This window comes from Jaculus jaculus, chromosome 3, assembly GCF_020740685.1.
Source record: "Jaculus jaculus isolate mJacJac1 chromosome 3, mJacJac1.mat.Y.cur, whole genome shotgun sequence".
Classification (NCBI taxonomy): domain Eukaryota; kingdom Metazoa; phylum Chordata; class Mammalia; order Rodentia; family Dipodidae; genus Jaculus; species Jaculus jaculus.
The window spans coordinates 2,910,074-2,922,082 of record NC_059104.1 but is presented as its reverse complement, the minus strand read 5'-3'; the positions used below and the strand labels follow the sequence as shown (position 1 = coordinate 2,922,082).

General features: G+C 47.8%; 1 protein-coding gene across 2 annotated transcripts in view; it reads right to left on the bottom strand.

Moving 5' to 3' along the window:
• Cars2 (cysteinyl-tRNA synthetase 2, mitochondrial) overlaps positions 1-12,009 on the bottom strand; it is a 28,463-nt gene that overhangs the window by 8,742 nt on the left and 7,712 nt on the right. For both annotated transcript variants that reach the window (XM_045145173.1, XM_045145174.1), the window contains exons 3-8: positions 9,611-9,682; positions 9,043-9,148; positions 6,033-6,116; positions 1,814-1,943; positions 1,345-1,478; positions 51-118 (exon numbers count right to left, since the gene is read on the bottom strand). In XM_045145173.1, the coding sequence (XP_045001108.1) occupies positions 51-118; positions 1,345-1,478; positions 1,814-1,943; positions 6,033-6,116; positions 9,043-9,148; positions 9,611-9,682 (594 nt within the window). The remainder of the gene's footprint in view (positions 1-50; positions 119-1,344; positions 1,479-1,813; positions 1,944-6,032; positions 6,117-9,042; positions 9,149-9,610; positions 9,683-12,009) is intronic.

Genomic DNA, 12,009 nt, shown 5'->3' with positions numbered 1-12,009 from the left:
AGACCGCATCCTTCCAGAAGTTTGGAAGCCCCTGCAGAAGCACACAGTACCTTAATGGTGACGTAGTTCTTCAAGGATTTGGACATTTTTTCCTCTTTGCCCTTCACATGCAAATGACCTGAAACAAAAACAAAAGCGGCTGCTCTGAGCAGGGGGGGGGAGTGTGGTCTGCAGTTTCAGCTTTTCTGATAGCAGCTCTGCCCCGGGCACAGTGCCAAGAAGTAGCCAAGAAACTGCACCTATGGCGTGCACTGAGTGTGCCACCTTACGGTCCTCCAGGGTTACCTAACCCCATCCAGTTATCTGAGTTCCAGGGACACCCATGCCGCCGTGGGGGAGATGGAGGACGACAAGAGGACCCCAGGACCACTTGGCACTCAAGAGAACTACTAGTTCTCATGGTCCTGGTAACTGAGGAATTGCACCCAGGTTGTTAGGCTTCGCAAGCAGCACCTTTAACCACTGACCCATCTCCCCAGTCAATGCCTCACTGGACACCCCAATGTCCTAAGTCTAGGACCCGATGAGATGATTTTGTTCATTTCCACACTGCAGATACCGATGTTTTGCACCCCAATGCCACTGCAGCCAAACGGTCCTTTCTCAACTACCTGAGCTGTTGGCTCCTAAAAGGTGATGCTGGCCTCGTGACTCAAAACTTGACCATACGCGTTTTCTTGTGCAGCAGTGAGTCTGAAACAGCCAAGCTCATATCACTCTATCTGCTTCTGGGATGATGGGCTGCCAATCTGCTGTGCTTTGAAGTGACACAGAAGCCATTATCACCAGAGGATGATGGCAATGTGGTGACAATACTATAGCTTAAAAATCACATTCATAATTATTACTCATACTTTCAAAAACCCATGTTAATAGTCTCAGTTGAAATAAGACACAATAGCATTGTAAAGCATTTTTTTGGTCAGTTTCAAAGGCCACATTCATTATTCCAATCCGAGGAAGCCCATGTCCAAATAACTAAAGTTCAAAAATAATTTCAGGGCTAGTGAGATGGCTTAGTGTTTAAGGCACTTGCCTGCAAAGCCTAAGGACCTAAGTTCGATTCCCCAGGACCTATGTAAGCCAGACACACAAGGTGGTGCACGCATTTGGAGTTCATTTGCGGCGGCTGGAAGCCCTGGCATGCCCATTCTCTATCTGACCCTCTCTCACTCTCACACACACTCTCTCTCTCTCTTTGCTTCTTTTTTTTCTCATAAATAAGTAAAATAATAATTTCAGCCAAACTCATCTATGTACTTCCAGACACAGCTGCTTCATGGGTAAGGGCAGGATTGACAGACAGACCTGCGCAGAACAAGTTAACTCCCAACCCCAGCTTACCAGAATGTAGAAAATAATTTCCCCACTGCGGACACTGGTGGAAGGCCTCACACTGTGCGATTTCGTTTTCATGATGTGGGAAAGCTAAGTCTATGCCTCCCGTGTGAAGATCGAGCTGGCTTCCAAACACCTCGCTGCAAAGCAGAAAGCGGCGTCAGAGCTGGGCTGGCGGGGAGGGAGGTGCGGACACGTGGCATGTCCTCCGAGGCTTTCAGAGGTGCCGCATCTCGCTGAGGGCCCTTGAACTTGTGTGCCAGCAAGCCTGAGCTTCCCACCAGGGACACGGAGGTGCGCTTGCATGATGCTGTTGAGGGGCAGCCTCTCCTAGCAAGAGACTGTGTGCACCCTGGGCTGGGCTCCACGTCCCTCCCAAGAGCCGCTGGGTTCCTCCTACCCATCCTCCCCTTCTGCCAGGCCAGCCTGGTACACTTTTGTAACACACACAGCCTGGGAGTGGCTGGGGCCTTACCTGGCCATGGCGGAACATTCAATGTGCCAGCCGGGCCTTCCGTCCCCCCAGGGTGAGGCCCAGAACACCTCCCCGGGTTTGGCTGCCTTCCACAGAGCGAAGTCACTGGCATGTCGCTTGTCAGACTCTCCTGCCGGAGGTGAAGAGTGAATGAGCCGGACAGCCCGCAGCCCAGCCCTGCTACATCCGCTCCGGCCGTGGTGACGGGCACAGCTGACACTCAGTGCCCCTCACAAGCAGCCTCCTGCCTAGGAGGACCACTCTTCCAAGAAAAAGACTTCCACCGGACACACGGAGCTGCAGAGCCCGAGGCAGGTGAAGGGGGGCCCATCAAAGGGGTCAGGCCACTGGGGCTGGAGTCAGGACTGTTGACACCGGGGCACACACTGCTGAGGGACCTCAGTTCACCACCCTGCCAGTTCTGCCCACTTTTTGTTTGTTTGTTTGGTTTTGGTTTTTGGAGGTACGGTTTCACTCTAGCTCAAGCTGACATGAAGTTCACTTCGTAGCTATTAAAAAGTAGGATACGGTTCCTTACAACGTGCTCCTCCAGACACAAAGTGACTCCATGACCTCGCAGTGCCTGACACTATCTACTCAAGACCATCATAACAATAGGAAAAGATGGGCTGGAGAGATGGCTTAGCAGTTAAGCGCTTCCCTGTAAAGCCTAAGAACCCCAGTTCGAGGCTCAGTTCCCCAGGACTCATGTTAGCCAGATGCACAAGGGGGCGCACGCATCTGGAGTTTGTTTGCAGTGGCTGGAGGCCCTGGCGTGCCCACTCTCTCTCTGTCTCTGTCACTCTCAAATAAATAAATAAAAATAATAAAAAAAGAGGAAAAGATCATGACATCAAAATAAAAGAGAGACTCATTGAGAGGGAGAGGGGATATGATGCAGAGTGGAGTTTCAAAGGGGAAAGTGGGGGGAGGGAGGAAATTACCATGAGATATTGTTTACAATCATGGAAGCTGTTAATAATAAATAAATAATTCTTATAAGTAAACAAAGGGCTTAGTGATTAAGGTATGTGCCTGCAAAGCCTAGGGACCCATGTTCTACTCTCCAGATCCCACATAAGACAGACACACAAAGGTGAGGCAAGCACAAGGTTGCACATGCCCACTAGGTGGTGCAAGCATCTGTAGTTCAATTGCAGTGGCTGAAGCCCTGGCACACCAATATATTCTCCTCCCCCACCCCCCACTTTCTCTAAAAAATAAAGTAGACAAACTGAGGGCTGGTAGGATGGCTTAGCAGTTAAGGCACTTGTCTGCAAAGCCAAAGGTTCAATTCACCAGGGTCCATACAAACCAGATGCACAAGGTAGCACATGTGTCTGGAGTTCATTTGCAGTGGCTAGAGGCCCTGGTGCACCCATTCTATCTGCCCCCTCTCCCTCTCTCAAATCAATCAAACTAACTAAATAATTACTTAATAATAAATGCCTCCCAGGCACCAGGTAAAAAAAAAAAAAAAAAAAAAGTAGACAGACTGGGGAGTCAGCTCGGCAGGTAAAGTGCTCAGTGCAAGTGTGAGGGCCTGACAGGATCGAAGTCCACAAGTTCATTTCCCCAGGACCCACATAAGCTGCTAGTTATGGGTAACCCCAATCTTGGTAACAGTGCAAACTCGCTGGGACCGTAGATGCATGCTCAGAAAGTGGCCCTGTCTCCAGGAAATGGAGTACTGATGTCCTCCTCTGGTCTCCAGGCACCTGCAAGCAGTCTGCACATACACATGTATATACCATACATATTGTACCACACACATGTGCATGTGCAGATATCATACATATCACACCACACACCACTACATGCATGAAAAAGTTACACTTAACACATGTGCAGATACCACACATATCACACCACATACATACTGCACACATTTTAAAAAATCAGACTTAAAGTCTGAGGAGATAGCTTAATATAATAAAGTGTCTGCCTTACAAGCATAAAGACCTAAGTACAATGCCTCAAAACCCAGCCATGGGGAGGTGGAGACAGGAGGATCCCCAGGGGTCACCAGCCAGTTAGTGTAGGTAATTGGCAAGCCACAAGCTAGGGAAGGACCCTGTCCAAAAAGGTAGGCAGTGTTTCTGAGGAGCAACCCTAGAAACTGTCCTCTGGCCTACAAACACTTACACATGCATGCACATAGAAAAATTAGGCAAGGGCTTAGAGGTTAAGCGCTTGCCTGTGAAGCCTAAGGACCCCAGTTCGAGGCTTGATTCCCCAGGACCCACATTAGCCAGATGCACAAGGGGGCACACACGTCTGGAGTTCATTTGCAGTGGCTGGAGGCCCTGGCATGCCCATTCTCTCTCTCTCTCTCTCTCTCTCTGCCTCTTTCTCTCTGTGTGTCCATTGCTTTCAAATAAATAAAAATAAACAAAAAAAATTTTTTTAAATAGGCAAGAGCCAAATTTATAGAGCAGGGAGATAATGCCTATAGACAGAAAAGCCTTGGGAAAATTCTTAGGGGTTTTTGCTTGTTCTTCTTGTTTGATTCCCTTAAAATATTGGGGCTTGGACTGGAGAGATGGCTTAGTGGTTAAGGCACTTGCCTACAAAGCCAAAGAACCCAGGTACCCACATAAGCCAGACTCATAAAGTGGCACATGAGTCTGGAATTCATTTGCAGTGGCTGGATGCCCTGGTGTGCCCATTCTCTCTCTAATAAATTAATTACGTAAATAAAATTTAAATTAAAAAAGCACTGGGGCTGGAGAGATGGCTCAGGGGTCAAGGTGCTTGCTTACAAAGCCTGACATCCTGGGTCTGATTCCCTAGTACTCATGTAAAGCCAGATGCCCAAGGTGGCACATGCATCTGGAGTTTGTTTGCAGTGACTGGAGGCTGTGGCATGCCTATTCCCTCTGACCCCACTCCCCCGCAAATATATAAAAACTAAAATAAATACACTATTTGGGAACTACCAGCTGTGGGCTGGTTTGGTCCAGATGCAGCTGGGAGGGACCCCCAGCCCTTACTCTCCACATGGGCTCTTTATCCCCTCCAGCTCCCCACATGGCAGGAGCTCCTTCAACTTTTTCTTCTTATTATTCACTCCTCTGAGGGGAGGAGAGAACATGAGCATGAACCCACCAGGGCCTCACTCCCGGCACATGCGCCGCCTTGTGCGTCTGGCTTACATGGATCCTAGGGACTCAAACCTGAGTCCTTTGGCTTTGTAGGCAAACGCCTTAACCACTAAGCCATCTCTCTAGCACTGAAATTGCTTTTCTTTATTCTTTCCATGGTTTTTCCAGACCCTCCACATGGGATCTCAAGCCACATGGGTGCATTTCCTTAGTTCTGTACTTCCCTCCATAAATACAATAATTTACTTAATTTTTTTTTTTTTAATGAGCTGGGGAGATGGCTTAGTGGTTAAGGCAAAGCCCAATGACCCAGGTTTGATTCCCTAGGACCCACATAAGCCACCTACACATGAGTCTGGAGATTGTTTGCAATGGCTGAAGGCCCTGGTATGCCCATTTCCCCCAACCCCTGCCTCTTTCTCTCTTTCAAATAAATAACATAAAATAAATAAATGTTTAAAAATGATTTTGATACAGCAACTTGTTGGAGAACATAGACTAAGATTAGACTCACATGTTGGGAATTTAGTATCTATCAGCAAGCCCTACCAGTGGCTTATACTGTGACATGCATACCTGTTTTCTTATGCAAAGAAAACTCCAGAAGAGGGCTGAAGAGATGGTTTAGCAGGTAAGGCGCTTGTCTGCTAAGCCTAAGGACACATAATTGACTTTCCAGGTCCCATGTAAGCCAGGGGCACAAACTGACACAAGGATGCAAGAAAATTCAAGAAGAGGCCAGGCGTGGTAGAACGCGCCTTTAATCTCAGCACTGGGGAGGTGGAAAGAGGAGGATTACAGTGAGTTAGAGGTCAGCCTGGGACTACACAGTGAGTTCCAGGTCAGCCTGGACTACAGGGAGACCATACTCAAAATGCATAAATAAATAGAAATTCCAGGGGTCAGGAGTGCAGCTGCAGGGGAAGGTGGGAAGCGCTGCTCCCATGAATGGCGAACTGCACCGTTCTCACGTATTTAGAGAAAAGAATTAACTGCTACACGTGACCACGGCAGAGCCAGTGGCTCCATGCTCGTTCAAGGTGGCCTGGCTCCAGATCTCACTTCCCAAGACCACGCACACCAAGGTTCGTTCAGGCACGCAGGGCACACCCCACCTGGCTCTCCAGTTGCGCCGGGTGTCACGCTGACCAGCTTGCCATACTTGTCCCCTCTTGAGCGCAGATCAAAGTAGACATTGCCTGTTTCACATATAGACAGCGATGAGTTCGGCAGGTTCCAGTCTGCAGGAGACGTGTGCGCGCAAGCCTAACATAAACAGGCAGCCACAACGAGACACGCAAATTGGCGCTTGGTGCCACGGTTCCTCCTGTGACCCTTTCAAGCCAGAACCGAACAGCACTGCACCATAAATACGTGATCTGGACAGAACAGGAATAGAGAGCTATGAAAGTGAAAACAAATGTGGGTAGTTCTTTTACTCAGACAAAAATAAAGCAAGCATAGTAGTGCACGTCTGTAATCCTAGTGCTAAAGAGAAGAAAACAGGAATAGCACACGACCAAGGCCAGCCTGGTGTACATAGAGAATCCCTGCTATTAAAATAATAAAATGAAGCCGGGCGTGGTGGCACAGCCTTTTAATCCCAGAAGAGGGAGGCAGACGTTAGGAGGATCACTGTGAGGCTATCTTGGAATTACATAGTGAATTTCAGGTCAGCCTGGGCTATAGTGAGACCCTACCTTGAAAAACCAAATAACAACAATACTAATAATAATGAAAGAAGGAGGAGGAGGGAGAAAGAGGGAGGAGAAGGCATGCTGGCCTTTAATACCAGAAGAGGGAGAGTAGTTATGACCGCTGGGTTAGAGAATCTTAAAAAGCTGGAGAGATGGCTTAGTGATTAAGGCGCTTGCCTGCAAAGCCAAAGGAGCCAGGTTTAATTCCCCAGGACCCATGTAAGCCAGATGCACAAGGTGGCACATGCATCTGGAGTTCATCTGCACTGGCTGGAAGCCCTGGAGCACCCATTCTCCCTCTCTCTCTGCCTCTTTCTCTCTCTAAAATAAATAAATAAAATATTTAAAAATATAACTACACCTTAACATCAGACCGGAAACTTTGAAACTGCTAGAGGAAAAAGTAGGGGAAACCCTTCAACATATTGGTCTTGGCAAAGACTTTCTGAATACAACCCCAATTGCTCAGGCAATAAAACCACAGATTAACCACTGGGACCTAATGAAATTACAAAGATTTTGCACCGCAAAGGACACAGTGAAAAAAGCAAAGAGGCAACCTACAGAATGGGAAAAAATCTTCGCCAGCTATATATCTGATAGAGGATTAATATCTAGGATATACAAAGAACTCAAAAAGTTAACTAATAAGGAATCAAACAAACCAATCAAAAAATGGGCTAAGGAGCTAAATAGAGAGTTCTCAAAGGAAGAAATACAAATGGCATATAAGCACCTAAAAAAATGTTCTACGTCACTAGTCATCAGGGAAATGCAGATTAAAACTACATTGAGATTCCATCTCACTCCTGTCAGATTGGCCACCATCATGAAAACAAATGATCATAAATGTTGACGGGGATGTGGAAAAAAAGGAACCCTTCTGCACTGCTGGTGGGAATGCAATCTGGTCCAGCCATTGTGGAAAACAGTGTGGAGGTTCCTAAAGCAGCTAGAGATTGATCTACCATATGACCCAGCTATAGCACTCCTAGGCATATATCCAAAGGACTCATCTCATTTCCTTAGAAGTACATGCTCAACCATGTTTATTGCTGCTCAATTTATAATAGCTGGGAAATGGAACCAGCCTAGATGTCCCTCAACAGATGAGTGGATAATGAAGATGTGGTACATTTATACAATGGAGTTCTACTCAGCGGTAAAGAAAAATGAAGTTATGAAATTTGCAGAAAAATGGATGGACCTGGAAAGTATTATACTAAGTCAGGTAACCCAGGCCCAGAAAGCCAAGCGCCACATGTTCTCCCTCATATGGGGATCCTAGCTACAGATGACTGGGCTTCTGTGTGAGAATGAAAATACTTAGTAGCAGAGGCCAGTAAGTTGAAAAGGAGACATAAAGGGTGGAGAAAGGAAGGGAGGAGGATACTTAATAGGTTGATATTGTATATAAGTAATTACAATGATTGTAATGGGAAGGTAATATGATTGAGAATGGAATTTCAAACGGGAAAGTGTGGGGGTGGGGAGGGAGGGAATTACCATGGGATATATTTTATAATCATGGAAAATGTTAATAAAAATTAAAAAAAATATATATATATAACTACAAGGCTAGGTGTGGTGGCGCACACCTTTAATCCCAGCACTCAGGAGGCAGAGGTAAAAGGATCACTATGAGTTCGAGGCCACCCTGAGACAACATAGTGAGTTCCAGGTCAGCCTGGCCTAGAGTGAGACCCTACCTCGAAAAAAAAAAAAAAAAAAAAAAAAACAAGAAAGAACTACAAACAAAGCCTTGATTCCACCACTGGCCAGGCCACAGGACCACCTCCAGAGGTCTGAAGGCAGCACTGCGGCACCTCTGATTTGAAGACACAGTGCGGAGGGGTGGCTGAGCCAGGCCCACCGACTGAAACGATGGCCCTTGAGGGTGAAGGGCCCAGGGCCTGCCCGACATGAAGGACATGAAGGAGCACGTGCCCCATCTCGTTTTCCATTGTAACAAATCCTCAGCACAGCCGAAAGGAGACCGGGGCACGGGTCTGCCACCTCGAGCCCACGCTGGTCAAGACAGACCCTGCTGGGAGATGACCATGGAGAAAAGCACCCGCCTCACAAGCCCCATGACCAGAGCTGGAATCCCAGAACCTGTGCAAGATGAGAGGAGGTCCACGGGAATCCTGGGCCAGCTACCCTGGCTGGCAGACAAGAGGGAGAAGGCAAGAACCAACTCCCTAAGGTCGTCCTCTGACGGCCACACATGCACATGGTATGCGTGCGTGCACCCACACACATGTACACGTGCATACACGCACAGACGCAGCGCCACAGGGAAGCCAGGACATACTCACTTCAGGAGTGAACACACAGCACAGCACCAGCATGTTCTATCAACTCAGCCCAGCTCTGCAAAACCCCAACAGTGTCACCTGAAGACCAGCGTGAACACCGCGACCCGTACCTTGGGCTGTTGGATAAGCATGTCCCCGAGCAATTATGCCCTCGATGAAGGACACGATCTGAGGAATATGTTCAGTGACTCTCAAGTACACTATGGGAGGGAGGACCTGCAAGAAAGCAGACGTAACCACACGCTTCAAGTTCACAGAAGCAGTGTACAGAGTGCTCGACAAAACAAGATGGCAACCATCTTGAGTCATGCCCACCATGACAGCCCCGAGTCGGTTTTCCTGCAGTTTCTTACCAATCAACCAAGACCAGACCCCTGGAGTGGACTGTGTGGACCTGGTACCAGGATGTGCCTGTTTCTGACAGGAGCTTAAGACAAGACAGGGACAGTCCAGGCAGGGCAAAGCACCTGTGCCCTAATTCATACAGCCCCTTCAGACCCACAGTGCCAGGGTCCAGCTCATCTTGGGGGGGCCAGGGCTCTTCATCCGTAAGTCCACAGTAGATCTAGCTCTACAAACCTCAATCTGTCTCTCTCTTTCAGTCTTGAGGCACCAACACAGACCACCCTCCACATTCCCAGCATACTTCCTATAGCAGGGAAGTTCATCACGTCTCACCTTCAGGGCCGCCATGTCTTGCTTAAAATCTTCTTCAAAAAAGCTGGCAAGCGAAGCGGGTGACACGTTCATCTGCAGAGGGTGAGAGGAGCACACTGAGCACTCCTGGGGGACTGTCCCCGCAGATGGGACCTGCTGGGCTTAGCCTCCTGGGCTCCAGAAGGGAGTGATGGTGTTAGGTTTTAAGCCTACACCAACAACGCAGCTAGTAAAAAGACCTATAAAGCGCCTTTAACCCCAGCACTTGGGAGGCACAGGTAGGAGGGTCACTGTGAGTTCAAGGCCATCCTGAGACTACAGAGTGAATTCTAGATAGAGAATGGGGGTGCCAGGGCCTCCAGCCACTGCAAATGAACTCGGACACATGCACCTCTTTGTGCATCTGGCTTTGTGGGTACTGGGGAATGGAACTTGGGTCCTTTGGCTTTTCCGGCAAGCGCCTTAACCACTAACCCATCTCTCCAGCTCTTAATATCTATATATACTTTTTTTTTTTTTTTTTGGTAGGGTCTTGCTTTAGTCCAGCCTGACCTGAAATTCACTATGTAGTCTCAGGCTAGTCTGGAACTCAAAGAGATCCTCCCACCTACCTCTGCCTCCCTAGTGGGATTAAGCCATGCCCCACCATGCCCTGCTGATATCTGTATTTTGCAGTCTTTTGTGTCTGAATTTTCCCTATAAATGGCTTCTGACTTTGGAATTGAATTGAGAAAAGCCGCCCAGGATAGGAGCCCATGAAGAATGCCCTGGGGCCGGGCGTGGTGGCACACACACCTTTAATCCCAGTAGGCACAGACTAGTGAATTCCAGGCCAGCCTGAGCTAGAGGGAGACCTTACCTAAAAAAAAGAATGCCCTGGGGATTCTTTGAATAATCTATGGTTCCACTCTCCTTTTGATAAAATTCTGTTTTGCCTCAAAGCTGGCTATGAGGCATGTATCCAACCTGGGTTTATATTTTCACCAGATGGCTACCCAACTGTCAACACATTTTGCTGAATAACCTATCTTTCCCCCACATTGATGTGAAATGCCATCTTTTACCATGAAACAAATTCCTATTAATTATCGGGTCTATTTCTAGATTTTGTAGCATGTTCCATTTGTTTATTCATGTTCTGTACAACACAAAGCATTTAATTGCAACAGTCTTTATAAGGAAATGGGGGCGCTAGAGTTAGGGTGACTGGACCCCCTGAAGGTAAAAAGGGCACGAAAGTTTGCACTTGCTAGAAAACAAAAATGATCTGATTTCTTATGTCTTGCCTAGTTCCTTAGAACTGTTATTTTGTTTTGTTTTGTTTTGTTTTCCTATGAACAGCCAAGGCCCCTCCTGGAAGGGAAGTCTTTCTTAGGACTTAAACATTGTGGTTGTCAAGTTCAGTCCCTGGCCTCTTGCTGAGACAGTCCCTACCCCTAACCAACCAGCTGGCTCCCTGGTTCACCTGAGCCAGAAGACAGCCCATCCCCCATGATGTCATAAATACCTTTGCAAGGGGAAGGCAGACTCTGATCACTTGGGAACTTCTAGCCATGGGCATGTTTCTGGGCCAGGTCCACGGCCACCCCGCCGAGGCCCTAGCCCAGGCAGGACAGCCCCCCAGTCCCTACTCTCGCCAGGGGTTCTTTATACCCTCAGCTCCCCACAGGGCAGGAGCTCCTGGAACTCTTTTCTGTTTCCACAGCTTTTCTCCAGGCCCGCCACGTGGGATCTCACGTGGGCGCCTCTCCTTGGCTCTACTTCCCTCAATAAATATAACAATTTAATAATTATCCTCAGTCTTCTCCTTTCTTCTTTTTTATTAGGTTATTTATTTGACAGAGAGAGAGAGAGAGAGAGAAAGAGAGAATGGGCACACCAGGGACTCCAGCCACTGAAAACAAATTCCAGGAGCATGTGACCCCTTGTGCATCTGGCTAGCGTGGGTCCTGGGGAATTGAACCTGGGCCCATTGGCTTTGTGGGCAACTGCCTTAACTGCTAAGCCATCCTTCCAGCCCAGGTACTTTATTATTATTATTAGTTATGTCCACAATGTGTATACAAGCCATGTTGGTACCGTCATTAGCCTCCCTGTCCTCCCCTCAATGTTGTTTTTATTTAATTCTTTGATTAAAAATTAAAAGTGAGGGCTAGACCGGAGGTAGTGAGTTATCTCAATTGATTATTCCCAGCCAGTTACAGAATGAACTCCTTGTTCTACACTTTCCCCCCTTTTCACTACTGCACTTGACTAGTCTTAAAAATAAAAATTGCTGGGCATGGTGGCGCACGCCTTTAATCCCAGCACTTGGGAGGCAGAGGTAGGAGGATCTCCAAGAGTTCGAGGCCACCCTGAGACTACATAGTGAATTCCAGGTCAGCCTGAGCCAGAGTGAGACCCTACCTCGAAAAACCAAA